At 30.7% G+C, this 17,354-nt stretch overlaps 2 protein-coding genes across 2 annotated transcripts; both read right to left on the bottom strand.

The window, feature by feature from the left end:
- Window positions 1-568: 568 nt before the first annotated feature.
- On the bottom strand, window positions 569-3,115 carry LOC125823391 (cis-prenyltransferase 4, chloroplastic). The gene is made up of 3 exons (XM_049502773.1): window positions 2,690-3,115; window positions 2,531-2,598; window positions 569-1,641 (listed from the first exon to the last, which is right to left on the bottom strand). The coding sequence occupies exons 1-3, from the start codon at window positions 3,101-3,103 to the stop codon at window positions 1,194-1,196; spliced, it is 930 nt and encodes a 309-aa protein (XP_049358730.1). The 5' UTR covers window positions 3,104-3,115; the 3' UTR covers window positions 569-1,193.
- Window positions 3,116-3,562: 447 nt separating this feature from the next.
- LOC125823393 (uncharacterized) lies at window positions 3,563-7,858 on the bottom strand. Its single transcript, XM_049502775.1, has 7 exons — window positions 7,737-7,858; window positions 7,571-7,632; window positions 6,255-6,388; window positions 4,940-5,085; window positions 4,500-4,571; window positions 4,250-4,351; window positions 3,563-4,168 (listed from the first exon to the last, which is right to left on the bottom strand). The coding sequence occupies exons 1-7, from the start codon at window positions 7,795-7,797 to the stop codon at window positions 3,990-3,992; spliced, it is 756 nt and encodes a 251-aa protein (XP_049358732.1). The 5' UTR covers window positions 7,798-7,858; the 3' UTR covers window positions 3,563-3,989.
- Window positions 7,859-17,354: the final 9,496 nt, after the last annotated feature.

The raw sequence follows: 17,354 nt of genomic DNA, 5'->3' as shown, positions 1-17,354 counted from the left end.
CAAACCGAAACAAATAATTCAAACTAAAAATAGTTATTGGTTTATTGATAATGGGTAATTTGTTCAGTGATTTTGCTAACAGTCTTAATTTTATTATAATCGGGTTATCGATTCTTAATGATTCAAATTTTTTCCTTAATATGTTAACCAATAACCCTATTGTAAATCAGTATATTATCTTTATATCATTTAGTTGGGTGTTTGGAGTGACTTTTGACTTTTAAGTTATTTTTTTATTACTTTTTTAAAGCTGAAGAAAAAAAAAAGAGCCTCAATTTATGACTTTTAACTTATAAGTAAATTTAAAAGAATCAATCCAAACACCTCCTTAGTATATAAAGCCAGTGACTTAGGTTTTAGTTTTAAACTTTCAGTTCTAACTGTATCAAACTCTTGGTTATTCTATAAGATATCAGTGTCTACCTTTGAGCAGGATGTAATTTGTCAACTCATGTATTGATTCATTTGGTTCGTCACTTGTTTTTAAGTAATTTTCAATGATTTGTCACATGTCACGTACTATTAAAAGAAAAAACAACAAATTCCGACACACAAAAACTCAATTTAATTGGTTCGGTTTGATTTCCTTTTTAAGGAAAAACAGATCCAAATCGAACCATCATTAAACTATATGCATCATTACATGTATCACTTGCTCAAACTACGAATTCAAATGCATCATAGCGGCATCATGTAATTGCAACTTTCAGCAAGTTGAGGCAATGTAAAAGGAAATTAGACAAACAAAGAAAAGATGATATGCCGATATTGTGAAGACTGCAATCACGATTTACAATAATCAAACGCGCACCACGAGTCACTTATCTTCCCTCATTTCCAGTCTATACCAGTTGTTTGTGACCATCCCAGATGATTCGTGGTCAGGTGTCTGAGATACCGTATATACCACCTTAGCAACAAGTCATCGATCTTGCCTCGTGTGCTAGTTGGAGACAAGGTAGAGCTCGCTCTAATTGGCTATTAGATGAAATGTCTCACAGCTGTCCATTTGCAGGATCATGAGACAAGGGTTACCCAATGCTGCGCGCTGCACCTGCATTGGATCCTCCAAAAAGGATCAGACAACATCGCTCTTAAGTACCTCAGACTTGTTTCTCATAAGAACTCACCTTCAATGATCTCAATAAGGTTTTCTCAGCCTCACAATTAATCCAAAAGTTCATGGCATAAAGCTAGGAGCTCTGTCTACCGTAGCGCCTCTGCCTTTGTTGAAATGAAGACAAAGCCTCCATAAATTCAGCTTCTCCAAAATCAGGCCAATGTGAATGTGAAAAGAACAGTTCAGCATAAGCCAACTGCCAGAGTAAGAAATTGCTAAGCCTTAGCTCCCCACTAGTCCTTATAAGCAAATCAGGGCAAGGGAAATCGATACAGTTTGTTTGTAATTCCTGCTCTATTAGGAAACTATTAATGTCTTTGGTTTCGATAATGCCATCCTTCACTTTTTGAGCAATGGTCTGACAAGCTTGTACAACATCATGCTGTCCACTATAGTTAACTGCAACAACGAGGTGAAGTCGTGAATTTTCCTTAGTAGTCTTTACAGCTTTATCTATTAAGTCCTGCAATGACTTGGGGAGCTTACTGGAGTCTCCAATTATAGATATTTGAATCCCTGCTCTGTAGAAATCCAATAAAGCATATAAGGGAACTCCTTAGACTACACAGAGTCAATCATTATACCTCAAGGTTAAAGCTTTAAGAAGAAAAAAGAGGAGAGGTTATGCGAATATGTATCTTTTGGCAGTGCAAATTAGAATTGGTACTAATGAAGTTGCAGTATAAACATAATGAGCCACTTAAGTCAAAGTTATCGATCAACTAGCCTTAACACGTTCAACATTCATCTCGACAGTAATTTCAGCCAATTAATGATCTTACCAAAGCAATTGCACTAATAAAAGTTGAAGCTTTCGATCAACCAGTGTTAACACATTAAACATTCATCTTGACAGTAATTTCAACTGATTAATGATCTTAGAAGTGCAATAATAATATTGGGATTTTGACTACTTCTGACTTGTGAGGCAATACTACAAAATTGTAGTATAGCACACAACAAGAATCACTAAAGCCATATCCTTATAAACAGCGCTTTGTGTACTAAGCGGTCATTTGGTTGATGAACTAGCTATACAATATTACACAAAGCAATGATGCTATGCAATGGAATAATAATACAGAGATTGTTCGGCAGTGAAAAGTAATATGGAGCTTATTATATCGGAATTGTCTGACTTAAGAGCATTTTTGTCTTCAGATACACTTTTACTATTATATTTCTTCCACATTCTATCACGCATAAAACAAAAAACACTACATTCGTTACTAAGATGCATGATACCGGAAGCAAACATATTAGTTAGGCAAGATTACACTAGCAATCAAGATAACCATGAACCGATATAGAATTAACAAACACATTGTTCATGAGTATTGACAAAACTACAAACATTTAGAGAACAGAGTGATTCAGAATTTGAAGTTTATGGATTCTAAAGTCATTTACCTGGCAAAATTTTCAAGTTCATCATTCAGTGCTCTTTCGAATAAGCTCATCAAAATATCAACTTCCACCTATAACATAAGCAACAAAAAAAAAAGATCAACAACAGCAAACACAAACAAATTACACAACACTTAATAAAATGGAACTTATAGACTTTACTTTAGGACGTAACCAATTATCAGAGGAAAATGCAAACAAAGTAAGAACCCTAATTCCCCAATTTCCACACAGCTCAATAAGATTCCTAACAGCTCGAATACCCGCTTCATAACCTAAGGCAACTGGCAATCCTCTCATTTTAGCCCACCTTCTATTCCCGTCCATTATCACTGCAACATGTTTCGGCATCAGTTCTCGCCTGAGCTGTGGAGGTAAAAGTACTTCCTCAGCTGAACCGTCAATGGCGGCGACACCAGTACTGTCAATGTTGCTAATGGCGGCGTTTTGAGCAACGGCGAGTGGATGAATCGACGGTAATTTGAGTGAGATTAGAGGATTAGTTATTGATTTTGGTTGGGAGCAAAATCTAGTGTGCGAAAGGAAGATTTGATGGAGCTGGAGTGAGAACGCCATTTTTTGTGAAGGGAAAAAGGCTCTTTGTGTCAATTTTTCAGATATGACTTTGGAGGGAGATGACTTTCAACTTCCAAAAGACTTTGTATGGTTGATAATAAACCAACGGCTGTGAGAAAAGGATAACATGACAAAATTGGTGTCATTTATATAGAGGTAGGTCAAAAAGTAAAAGTAATCTATTGTTGTTTGACTTGACACGAATCTAGCGTTGTTGATTATAAATTCCTTTTTTTTATAGTTCCTTTGACATCTAATAAACAAAATTTGTTTAAAAAACAAAAGCCGAGATACCAAGATAAGTTATCTCAAATTCAGCTGTTGAAGTTTTATTTGTGAAATTTAGAACTTCGTAATAGTTGTTATTCTTCAATTACATGGGGAAAAAATTATTTTGTGTTTTTTGGGGATTTTTATCCTTTTTGTTCAAACGATTCGTAAGGGATAGTCCCTTTTATCTCTATTCAATGAAATAATTTCCATAAAAATAATGCTGCTGTGAATGAATATGAAAAAATCTGCTTAAAAGATACACTCTAGGATAAACACTACTTCTCAAAACTAATATCCTAAAAATATCAAATGAGACATTACCAGGCTAACTGTTACATTTCATTATGGGACTTTCCTCTACATGTAGGTAGGTTCATGTGTCCCGAAAAGAAAAGAAAATAATCATCGTACACCATCCAGTCAGGTACTTCGATTAACATTAAGAACTCTTCATACCGGAGGAGCATTAACGAGGAGTATTGCAGAACATGTACGAGCCCCATCTACTGGAAGAACAACACATGAAGATACAGCAAAGGACACTAGACCCTATGCCCTCGCGGTGGAGGTAGCCAGCACAAAGTTAAACCTCAGTTCCATAAGCTCATAAAGTTCACTCAACGTATTCAATGGCACTGGTTTCTTTGGGTTTAATGCAATACACACGAGATCCCAAATGGTTTACTTCAAGACCAGCCCTTTCACATCCTGTGAAAAAGAGTGATTCATCTTCTTTCCCTATCCTGCGTCTCCAGCTCATTAAGAAAGCTGGCCAAAGCAAAGGACATGTATCTGAGCCATAAGTTTTGATAGACCGGTTAATTAGTGATGTCTAAGATTAATAGGTAAGCTTTACAAAAAGTATATACTGACCTTTTTCTTCACTAGTTCCAGAACCTGTTTCATTAACTTTTGGCTTGTAGGATTTCAATAGAAAGCATAGAGTCTTTACCAAGTTCTCATATTGTTTCACATCTGCAAGTAGCAAATGAACAAGAAGAAATGAGAATTAAGGGGAAAGTTCGAGGATGCACACAAGAAATACAAGCTTGACACGTACAAGATAATTGCAAGGGATAGGATCGTAGGAAGGATCATAGAGAGCCTGAGGCGAACTACTTACATAGTAAGATATCACTTGCAATGATGAGGTCCCAGTCAGGATCAGCTACTGGAAACACATCTCCCCATGAATCTGAGAGCAATGCCAATTTATTTTCGAAAGTTACGAAAGCATAACTTGTATACACTACATCAAAAATGATCAATAGCGGCAATTAAGAATTAATTGCCGCTAAATATGTATTTTTAGCAGCAATTAACACTCTTTGTATATGTCCCCAAAGCCTTTAGCGACATTGGTTCTAATGGCACTTAACTAATGCCGGTAAAGACTTTAGCACTCTTTATTAATGTCAATATTTAATGCCGCTAAAAGTTGTTTTTGTTGTAGTGATATCAAAACAGAAGTTAAGTGTTCATGGTTTATAAGTTTTTTCCCAGAGAGAATTTGCATCGTGGTGATAAAAGAAGGGAATAAACTTCATGGAGAAAAGAACTAACGCCTTATGTGAGGAAGGGCAGGTGAAACGCCATTCGCCTGGCAATTATGTGCTATGTTCTCTTCAATATCAGGATCATCATAGTCCGACGTTGTAATATCAAGTTGATATGATTTGCTCAAGAATATAGCCAAAGCTCCGGTTCCACTGTGACAAACTCAAAAGGTAGCACGAGGACCACCATGTTCAATAAAGGGAAGGAAGCAGAAAGAGGAAGGAAAAGACACCAGTTGATATTTATAACTTAATGTTATTCTTATCTTCCACTTTCACATTAGATACACATGAGAGCCAAGGGGACAGAAACAAATGCAAATAAAATAGAACTCTTTCAGTCGATAGCATGACAGATACAAATGAGATTGCCAACTGAACAACAAAAGAGAATGAAAAATGATACAAAAGTGTTTTTATTAATGTTCTCTATTACTTTGCAGAGCTTAGCAGTAGGGGTGTGCATCGGTCGGTTCGGTTTTATGTGTTATTGATTCGGTTTATCGGTTTTTGGTTTGTAAATACGTCAAACCGATAACCAAACCAATAGCATATTTCTTATCGGTTTTTGGTTAATCGGTTTATGGTACTTAACGGTTCGGTTTTCGGTTTAACCAATAAGAAAATATTCATATATATTATATACACGATAAGAAAATTTTCATATTAACCATATGATTTTTCCAGCATTTGGCATGAAAGTAATAATCATAAAAGTAACTTCTTGCAAGTTTAGACACTAGACACATTCAAAGGAAAATGTGAAAGTAACAATCGTTTAATCATTAACAATAAGACTAGTAAATTTAGTATAGTCTTATTGGGTTATCGGTTTAACCATTAACAAAAATCATAAAATCGAAAACCGAACCAATAAATCAATAAAAAAAATTGCAAAACCGTTTAAAAACCGTTAGCCCAATAACCCAATATCAATAAACCAATAGTGTTTTTTTCGATTCAGTTTATTGGTTAAATCGGTTTTTGCACACCCCTACTTAGCAGTATAATTGAAAGGATATTAGTTGGAACAGCATCGTGCAAACATTGGCTACAGATGAAAATAGTCACTGAAAATTGCTAATATGACAGTCATTAACAAAAAACATTATTTGATATTGAAAAGGAAGTTTGTTTCTTAAGCTTATAACGAACATTTAAACAGAATAGCAGCAAGGTTCGCTTGCACCAGAACTTTGAAGCAAAGTTCTACACAGCTTGTGCAATGGGCACATGCTAAGATCATTTAGCAGAGAAAATACTGAAGAAGGTCCAACCTTTTTGGATGAGAGGACAACATATTTAATGCTTTAAGGTATTACCTGCCTAGCTCAATTATGCGACGCCCTCTTAACCAGGATGTATGTTGCGCAAGCCATTCCGCAAATGCAAATGTCCCAGGCCAAAGTAAATTAGCATTCATCTGGTGAAAAGAAAACTCTTGGATAAGCAACTCCTGTGGACAAACCAAAGTGTATTAGTTTCCATGCTGAGCAAAGCAATAAATAACCTACACAGAACTCACATATCTCTCACACACATTTACTTTGGCAAAAATACAAGGAAGCAGCAGCATTGTGATAAATCCTGAAACATGATTTGATCTCTATTAACTTCTGACAAGTGAAGATTTGGTCAATAAACTGAATGGTGATATATAACAATCTCAAGCTATTTATTTAGTTGGAAGATGGTATTATTGTGCAGAAAAATAAAATCCAAGCCGAATAAGCCCAAACATCCACCCACAAGATAAGGCAACGAGAAAGGAAAATTTTCCAGGTAATCGTCCAAGTGAACTATAGATAATTTGAAAAGATTCATTAGATCATTACATTGCAACTTGCAACCACGATGTTTCTTTTAAACCAACAAGATTTGATAAGCAGCAAGCAACTTAAAATTCTCCAGTAAAAACAAAAAGAGCACATCTCATGTCCTTAAATATAAACATAGTAAAAGATAACAACATGAAATCGGTGAGTGAATGAATGTACAAACATCAATCTTCACCTAAGACCAAGGGGAAAAGCGACCTCACGGTTCAAATCCTATCACAGAGATCTTTCCTTCTCAACTAAAGGAACTATCTTTCTGATTTATGAAGTTTAGCAACTAAGGGGTTGTTTGGTTGGGAACAAGTTATCCTGGGGTTAGCTGTCCTGGGATAACTTATCCCACCATGTATATGGAATAACTTATTCCACCACTATGATATAAATGGTGGGATAAGTTATCCCAAACATGGCAACCAAACAAGATACAAAAATCTCATCACTATTTATTTTTATCCCTCACACCAAACGACTCCTAAAGGTACTATCTTTCCTTCTCAAAATAGTAACAAGACTCGTGAAATGGCTTGAGCGACCTATCATCTGTTGTTCTAGCCTTGGTGGACAGAAGTACCTAATACTTATTATTGGTGGGAGGTTAATCGAGGTTCACACAAGTTGGCCCGGCCACCACAGTTATCGAAAAAGAAAAAATTATACCAACTTCCATTTACACATATACAAAAGATCTGGCGTCTAAAAATCTTAATACTCATTTATTAGCTCTTGAATTTTAATGGTAATAATCAATAACTACAACAAAATTGCTATGAACCCAAAATACAGAATCTAATTGAACTCACCATTTCAGGGAACTGGTGCCTCCTCTCCACAAAATTTTGCTGAGCCTCCGTGTTCTCTTCATCTGCCGTCAAAAAAAAAAAAACTTTAACGAATGTAACATGAATGCATTACGAAAATCATATATGAATATTGTTAGAATTTTTATTTTTTTGAAAAAAAGTGTACCGGAGGAGTTGCTATCACTGCCGCCAAACAAGGAAGAAGGAGAAAACAGAGCAGTATCCATTACTGTAATTGGAAAACTTGGGGAAAGAGGAAGACTTGATTTTTAATCAATTTTATTAATATCAAACCTGGCCCTATATGTTATGTAAATTACAATTTACCCCTCATTTCTTTTAGGGAAAATTGTATATAATAACAAACTATTAATTCAAATTAAATGCTATAAATATAGTTTGATTTAATTGTACCTCATAACAAATTGTTGTTATTTCACCTCTCTCCTGGTGAATCTCGCTCGCCACTCTCGTTCTCTCCCTCGCCTCTCTCGTTTTTTATACAAACGCAAGTGTATAAAGTGTGTTTGTATTTGTATAAAGCGAGAGAAAATTGTATATATACATATATTTTCGTTCCCCTCTCTCCCCTCTCCCAGATCTCGCTCGCCACTCTCCCAGATCTCGCTCGCTCACTTGCCTCTCTCACTTTATACAATTGATCTTTTTGTATATGTATACCAAAACAGATTATACAACTGCTTTCTTTTGTATAAGTATAGCGAAATATACATATTTATGTTTGTTATGAAGCGTAATTATGCAAACTTTGCTATAGCATATAAATGAAATTTTGTGTTTGCTATATGTGAAAGTTGCTCTTTCTTTTAATGGTTGGTCAAATTTTTAAAATTATTATTTTATTTTATAGATTTTTTTAAATTTAAGTATGTACTTGAAAAAATGCTAAATTGATGTTGTTTTTAGGTTTCCTTCTAACTTTCTAGACAAAACATTTCTCTTGCATCTCAAATATATAAATCTCACTGGTGTAGATTCTTATTAAGTGAACTATTGAAAAACAAAATCAAGATAATTGAATTATTCAAAATTTAAGAGAATTGTTAGAATTAATTTGGAAAAATTACCTAATTAGACAAATATTTTAACTATATTTATAAATTCTCTATATTGTTTAAAATAATTACATATTGTCTCACTAATTAACAATTTCAAGTCAGATACACATATTTTGGTCCTCAGATACACTAAAATAGGGAGAGAAGCGAGCGACAGAAAGAGAGAGGCGAGCAAGATAGGGCGAAGCAAGTAAGATTCAGATACATGTGAATCATAGGGAGAGAAGCGAGCGACAAAAAGAGAGAGGAGAGCGAGGCGAGTAAGATTCAGATACATGTGAATCATACTAAATATATGTATATAGAATACCAGATATAGGGGGAGGAGAGTGGCGAGTGAAATAGGAGACATGTGAGTGAGTGAGTCATATACACGAGACTCCACTTGATGTGAATCATACTAAATATATGTATATAGAATACCATATATAGGGGTAGGAGAGTGGCGCGTGAAATAGGAGAGAGATGAGTGAGTGAGTCATATACACGAGACTCCACTTGGATATAGTGTATCTAGAACAAATTACACGTAATTTTGACCTCATGTATCTGAGGATTGAGATTCATGTATCGAGACGTATCTGGACGCGTCAGATACATGTATATGAAGTCCAAAATCTGGTAAAATTCGTAATATTGCAAACTAGCGTAAATCTAAGTAATTAACTCCTAAACTAGTGAGATTTTTGTAAGATACTTAATTATTTTTTTTCATATTTTTTCTTTATTTAATGATGGTTTTTAACTATTTTACATTTTCTAGTAGAATAGTTTGAAATTAATCAAAATCGTGATAGTAAAAAAAGTAGTACTCCATTTAATTATGTCCTTAAATATTTTTAAAAAAATTTGTCATATCCCAATAAGTTTGACTAACATTTTACGGTGTATTAAGTAAATTATAAGTTTGATTAACATTTTACGGTGTATTTTTTTATCATGTTGATATGTAAAAATTATAATTTATAGTCATTTTTGTATAGTTTTTGAACATCTAAATCTTTTATTTAAGATATCAAATTAATGTAATCTAGTTTAACTTTAAAAATTAGTCAAATTGGCTTTTAAAAAACACAATATGACAATTAAAAATGGACGAAAAAATTCGAAGGAAAATGATGAAATTGCGTAGTCTTAATGCACATTACTCCTTCGTAGCCTAATCTCCCAGTTATCGGTAAATGAGCCATGAGTAGTTATTAATGATTACTTTCTTCGTTTTAAATAAGTGGTGTTTTTAATGTCTTTTCTCTTTAAAAAATATTCAATCCTAGAAAATATAGAATATTTTTACTTACTTACCCACATCAAAGAAAAACTAATTAATTGTTCTTACTTATGTAAACAGGGGCATTTAAAAAAAAAAATAGGATCTATTTCTTCCTGAAACTCTAAAATACCATTTATTTTGAAACTAAGAAAATGGTATTTACAAGACGCTTATGAGGCGAGTTTTAGAGCATGGATAATAAAGATACAATGTGCGGAAGTATCGTGAGGCATAGACGTAACTCGTAAGCCCTATCAACTTAAGCATACATTTATGTTTGAAAAAGTTTTTGCTTTGAGCTACGTAAATTCGAATCTAGAATTTGAACTTTATGAATTTAAATTCATCACTCTACTATATTTATCAGATTATTAAATACAAAATCTATTACCGGTATATGATTTCTTTAACATGTATATATAACTTTAAGCCAAGATATAGAGGTTTAGACGAACTCATAGTTAATACATTGGGCATGTCTTTAATCGTATGCTTAGTAAATCTCTTTTAGGTAAATTAAAATTGCTAAATAAGTCCTTAAATTATACTAAAAAATAAAATCCAACTTATTAAATTTTAACAGATTACAAAATTTAAGAAGTAAAAATATTTTTTACTTCCTTTTATTGATCTGTTTTCGTCTTTTACCGAATAAGGAAGATTAATAATCAATGAGCAGAAACAAAAAAAAAAACACATTATTTTTCATCACGTACTTTGATGTGATGTTTCATATCGTCTGTTTTTTTTTGTTTGTTTATTTAAAAGGTTAGAAAAGACATAAAGTCACCATTAAAGTTATTTTAAATTTTTTTTAAAATATCTTAGTTTTGCGGGTATTTTATTATCCCACGAAACAATCTAAATCCACAATAAATATAGGGTAAATCACCTAGGTATCCTATATTATTAAGAAAATATTTACCATTTATAACAATATAAATTTTATAACTAAATATAACAATTCCTTAATATTAAGCAATTCTCTTTTTCTTTGTCTCTGTTTATCCAATGTCTTCTTCTCCTTCGCTGCAATTTTTTTCTCTTACAATCATGATTTCTCTTCATCTTCTTCCTCTTCACAATTTTCATCTAAAAAACTATTTTTAAATATTTTTATCTTCAAATCGATTGTCACCCATGTTTCATGATTTTCACCTAAAAAAACAACGAGTAGAATACAAAATCCCAAAATTTATACAAAATCGTGTGCACAAGCACGCATTCAAAATCTCTAAAATTACAATAGCATGAATTCACCTTTGATAGTCATTAAAAAGCTTTAAACTTTGAATTCATTATTTGAATTTTACAAATTTGAGATTTGTTTAGATCAGTTGTTCTTGCAAACAGTTGAAAATATAATTTGGAGTTTATATCTCAATTTTAATGGGGATTGATTAAATTTAGAATTGATTTTAGGAGTAAAAATTAGATTAAAGCTCGAAAAAAATGAAGTTTTCATATTTGTATTAAAATTGTATTAGAATCATTTGATAATTGTATTAAAACTGTATTAAAATCATGAACAATACATTTATAATACATATGACAGACATATCCCCTTTTTTACTGATATCAATCAAAATACTTTAGGTCACATACTTAAAAAATATATATAATACAAACATACTACATGTTTAATACGTGTTGCAAAAATCACCCGCGTTCTTAGTGATACAAATCAAAATAACTTATAAGTCACATATAATACATGTTTTATTCATGAATAATACAAGTTTAATTCAGTCTATAGATCATTCTCTTATCTTTTGCTAGTTACGTTTTTCATTCCTTCTTAATTCTCTCTTCTAATTCAACTTTAATATTGTGTACTACACTTTTAATGCAAATTTAATTCATTTTGCAGTTTATTGGTGGATTTATTACTATTGGATTACTTGTTTAATTCATTATTGATACAAGTTTAATTCACTTTATAGATTAATGTATGGTCTTTTATTAGTTATGTTGTTTTATTAATGCTTAATTATCTCTTCTAATTCAACTTTAATATCTGTGTAATACACTTTTAATACAAGTTTAATTCATTTTGCAGTTTATTGGTTTATTTGTTACTATTGGATTACTTGTTAAATTCATTATTCATACAAGCTTAAATCACTCTACAGATCACTGACTGGTCTTTTATTAGTTACGTTTTTTATTCATACTTAATTATCTCCTCTAATTCAACTTTAATATTTATGTAATACACTTTTAATACAAGTTTAATTCATTTTGCAGTTTATTGGTTGATTTGTTATGACTGAATTACTTGTTTAACTCTTCCTTCTTCTTTTTTATTCTTTTTTTAAAAAAAAAATTCATTTAAATAACTGTTTTAAATCAGTTTTTGCCCATATTTCACTATTTTTATCCAAAAACACGACGAGAAGAGAAATAGAAAAATAAAAAAATTGTACAATATCATGTTCTCAAATAGAAATTTCAAATCTTTAAAATTATAGAAACAAGAGTTCACCATTGATGGTCATTATAAAGATTCAAATTTTGAATTCATTATTTGAATTTTACGAATTTGTGATTAGTTTGGTTAGGTTGTTCCTACAAATAATTGAAAATGTCGTTTGGAGTTTATATCCCAATTTTAAGAGGGTTTGGTTAAGTTTATAATTGATTTTAGGAGAAATATTAGGTTGAAACTCGAAAAAGGTGAAGTTTATGGAACAGTATCGCGATTATATTAAAGTTGTATTAGATATGTTTCATAATTGTATTAAAATCATGAACAATACATTTACAATACATATTAGAAACTTCACTCATTTTTTAGTGATATCAACCAAAATAATTTAAGTAACACACTTGTAATACATTTATAACATATGCACAATACATTTGTAATATATATTGCAAACATCACTCATGTTCTTAGTGATACAAACTAAAATAATTTATAAGACACATATAATACATGTTTTATTCATGAATAATACAAGTTTAATTCAATCTATAGATTATTGTCTTGTCTTTCGTTAGTTACGTTTTTCATTTATTGTTAATTTTCTCTTCTAATTCAATTTTAATATTGTGTAATACACTTTTAATGCAATTATTTTTTTTGTAGTTTATTATTTGTTACTGTTAGATTACTTGTTTAATTCATTATTGATATAAGTTTAATTCACTATATAGATCATTGTCTGGTGTTTCATTAGTTACATTTTTTATCCATGCTTAATTCTCTCTTCTAATTCAACTTTAATATTTGTGTAATGCACTTTTAATACAAGTTAATTCATTTTGCAATTTATTGGTTGATTTGTTATGATTGAATTACTTGTTTAATTCATTGTTGATACAAGTTTTATTCAGTTTACAATAATGCTCTTTTGTTTGCTACATTTTGCATTCATGTTTAATTCACTTCTAATTCAACTTTAATATGTGTGTAATACATTTTTAATTCAAGTTTAATTCATTTGGCAGTTTATTATGTCTCTTCATTTGTTAGGATTAGATTACTTGTCTAATTAATTATTGATACAAGTTTTATGCAGTTTACGAATCATTGACTCATCTTTCGTTTGCGATTAGTTTGGATAGGTTGTTCCTACAAATAATTGAAAATATCGTTTGGAGTTTATATCTCTAAAGAGGGTTTGATTAAGTTTAGAATTAATTTTAGGAAAAATATTTGATTGAAACTCGAAAAGGATGAAGTTTACAGAACTATATTGTGTTTGTATTAAAGTTGTTGCATTAGATATGTTTCATAATTGTATTAAATACATCCTACATTTATAATACATATTGCAAACTTCACTCCCTTTTAATGATATCAGCTAAAATAATTTAGGTAACACACATAATACATTTATAATACATGCACAATACATTTTTAATACATATTACAAATATTACTCACTTTCTTAGTGATACAAACCAAAAGTAATTTATAAGGCACATATAATACATGCTTTATTCATGAATAATACATTTATAATACGTATTGCACACTTCACTCCTTTCTTACGGATACCAACAAGAATAATTTAGGTAACACCCTAATAATACATTTATAAGACACGCACAATACATTTTTAATACATATTGCAACCATCACTCATTTTCTTAGTGATAAAAATAAAAATAATTTATAAGATACATATAATATAAGTTTTATTCATGAATAATATGAGTTTAATTCAGTTTATAGATTGTTGTCTTGTCTTTCGTTAGTTACGTTTTTCATTCATTCTTTATTCTCTTTTCTAATTCAACTTTAATATTGTGTAATACACTTTTAAATACAATTTTAATTCATTTCGCAATTTATTGGTTGATTTGTTACGATTGAATTACTTGTTAAATTCATTATTGATACAAATTCATTCAGTTTACAAATCATTGAATGCTCTTTCGTTTGCTACATTTTGCATTCATGTTTAATTCTCTTCTAATTCAACTTTAATATGTGTTTAATACATTTTTAATTCAAGTTTAATTCATTTTGCAATTTATTATGTCTCTTCATTTGTTACGATTAGATTATTTATTTAATTAATTAATTATGATACAAATTTTATTCATTCTACGAATCACTACTCTACGAAAGAAACTAGAGAGAGAGAAAGAAAGGGGAAAAAAACAACAAAAAGAGAGAGAGAAAAAGCAACAAAAAGAAAGCAAGAAAGAAAAAGGCAACAAAAAGAAAGCAAAAAAGAAACAGTAACAAAAAGAAAAGAAGGGAGAAAGAACGACATAAAAAAAAGAAGAGAAAGAGCGAGAATGAGAGATAAAAATTATAAAGCTGAGAGAGAAAAAAGAGAAAGAGGCGAGAGAGAAATCTAATAAAATATATAGTATTGTTATATATTGCTATAAATGGTAATAATTAAAGAGTATATTTAAAATAAGTAATTATTTTTTAAAAGAGATCCACTTAAGTAATTAATCCATAAATATACCCTTTTGACTAATTTTAACACCACTCGTGTTGTCACGAAATTTGGGCGCGTAAATGACTGTTCATACAGCATCAGACCAATGTAAAATTGGCACTCCCAATTTGACTTATTTTGAAAAAATATAAAAATCCATGTATTAATTGTTTTTTTTAAGCTTTATTAGAAATAATTTTTAATTTTCAAATCTTTTTTTTCATCTTCCCTACCATCATTAGATTACCCATATTTCTTGGGCATCTATGTCTTCCTTATTTTTTTTAAAGCTAATGTTATTGTGTTCGTTCGTATTCTTCTTCTTTTTTAAAAATCAAATTAGTTTAGTGATTTTATTCCTCCTACAAATCAAGTTTGGGATTTGGGAATAGTGAAACTATGAAAAACTCGATTTGGGAGTAAGAAGTTGGAGAAGGAGGTGATTTAAATGTCAGATTTTGACTTGGTGATATTTTGAGTATTTAGATTTTGATTATTTGACGATATTTATTTTCATAAATAAATTAATTGGTGGTAACTTGACAAAAAATTGATAATGCTGCCGAGAAATTCCGTCCCGCCACAGCGGGTTTGGCGATTGTTCTTCGCGAAAGGAATGGCAGAAGCTAAGAACAGAGATTGATGCGAAGAAGAAAGAGAAACAGAAAAAAAAAAGGAAAAAGAAAAGCAAAGAAATCTAATAAAAATAATTAAAAATTACTTTTAACACGTGTTAAGTGACTATTAGTGCGTGACTTACAAATATTTTTGTATAAGTGGTACTGGGTGAAAATGGGGTATACATACTATTGTGAAGTTGTTCAATGGGGTAATAGGACACCCGCAAAATTAAGGTGTCTTTTTGAAATTTTGAAACAAGTTCAATGGTGATTTTATGTCTTTTCTCTTAAAAGATAAAAGACTCAAATATGTCATTAAACTTTGAGAAAATACTTATTTATGCTATCCGTTAAAAAATTGGCTCATTTATATTATTGTCGTGGTGTTTATGCATTTTAATATTAAAATAAAAATATTAAGTGCATATGTTAGTGGGTATAAGTTCACAAGAATGTGAAGCTTTGGACTCTTCAACTAATCCAGAGTTGCTTGAGTTGTACACATTATTGGTTGTTGTATCCTGAAGGGGACAAGTCAAGAGATATACTGCTGAATTGGTGTAGATTATGTCACAGTGGACTTAAATCTCCATAAAGAGAGCGAGATATTCGCGCCTCAGCCTAAATATTTGATTATTCATTTTTGTCATTTTAATTTCAACTGTAATATTTTGTATTTGTGGTATATTACACCAACAATTGTTGTTAAAGAAAATGCTTATTCACGTCATTTTTAACTCCAATTTTGCAAACCCATTTTTTATACCCAGACAACTTTTGACATTTTTCAATTGGGATTTTTGGATCAAATGTAGTCTTTTTGCTTATTCTTCCTTAAGAACACCAAAAACACCTTAAGAACATTAACAATTTTCAAATTTTAAACTTTTTTCAATTCTTCACGAAATCACTTTAAATTTCAAGAGTAGTTTCCTTCCGAGCTAGATACCAATCTCAGTATTTTTTGAGCTCGAATTCAACCTAACTCAACAAGACCCGCATGAAATTTTTTCAAAGTTTCGAAACTTCAACATTTTTTAATGGTAGAATTTTCTCCACAACTTTAAATCATTTGAAATTTAGAACATAGACTCAAAAAATACTAGGAAACAAAGATCTAATGTCAAAAATAACTACAAAAACACAAATCAAACCAAATTATTGAAATTTTGGGACTGATTTTCATTAATTTTTTTTTGGAATTTTCTTAATTAACATGTGAATTTTTTAAACTCTACAAATAATTTTAGAGTTTTTTTTAAAAAAATAAAAATTAAAATTAATGATATAGTCAAAAATTGAGATGATTTCGTGAATAATTGAAGATGTTGAAAAATTCTGAGTTGTTTCTGTTCTTCATGTATTCTTGAAGAGTATATTTGATCCAAAATTTCAATTAAAAAGTGTTAAAAATTGTTTGGGGTGTAAAAAATGGTTTTGCAAAATTGGAGTTAAAAAAAAGGCATGAATGAGCCTTTTCTTAAACGGTAATGACATAAATGAACCAAACTTTTAACGAATCACATAAATGAATCTTTTTTAAAAATTCAATTGCATATCTAAACCTTTTCCCTATTTAAAATTAATTTTTTTTTATAAATTTCTAGTCCATGTGTCTAATTCGGAAAATAGGGTCTAAAAAGACAACTCTTAATAAGATTAGATGCTGGACCCAAATTATTAAATTCTCTCAATGCCACAAACAACAATTATTTAAGTTTAGTTCTGATAAAAAAAACAAATAAACAAAAAATGGTCCTGCCTTTAGCTCTTCCACACAATTTTATTAATTAGGTCCATTTTTTCTGTGGGGCTGTAACTAACAGTACTTTTTTGATTAGTCCTATTCAATTTAGATGCATTTGTCGTGAAGGCGTTTGGGCATAAAGCAAATTAACTCTTTTTAAT

This window comes from Solanum verrucosum, unplaced genomic scaffold, assembly GCF_900185275.1.
Source record: "Solanum verrucosum unplaced genomic scaffold, falcon-dt-bn FXZP01000013.1, whole genome shotgun sequence".
In the NCBI taxonomy this organism is placed as follows: domain Eukaryota; kingdom Viridiplantae; phylum Streptophyta; class Magnoliopsida; order Solanales; family Solanaceae; genus Solanum; species Solanum verrucosum.
The sequence above is the reverse complement of the archived record's forward strand: the minus strand, read 5'-3'. Positions and strand labels throughout refer to the sequence as shown.

Bases quoted from the DNA above. Each gene is read 5' to 3' on its own strand.
- LOC125823391 (XM_049502773.1), bottom strand. From the start codon at position 3,103: ATGGCGTTCTCACTCCAGCTCCATCAAATCTTCCTTTCGCACACTAGA. The intron at 2,599-2,689 runs GTAAAGTCTATA...CTTATGTTATAG, and splicing joins ATAATTGGTTACGTCCTAAA to GTGGAAGTTGATATTTTGAT. The intron at 1,642-2,530 runs GTAAATGACTTT...GGATTTCTACAG, and splicing joins GAACTTGAAAATTTTGCCAG to AGCAGGGATTCAAATATCTA.
- LOC125823393 (XM_049502775.1), bottom strand. From the start codon at position 7,797: ATGGATACTGCTCTGTTTTCTCCTTCTTCCTTGTTTGGCGGCAGTGAT. The intron at 6,389-7,570 runs GTGAGTTCAATT...GTTTGTCCACAG, and splicing joins GGCACCAGTTCCCTGAAATG to GAGTTGCTTATCCAAGAGTT. The intron at 4,169-4,249 runs GTCAGTATATAC...CTTATGGCTCAG, and splicing joins TGGAACTAGTGAAGAAAAAG to ATACATGTCCTTTGCTTTGG.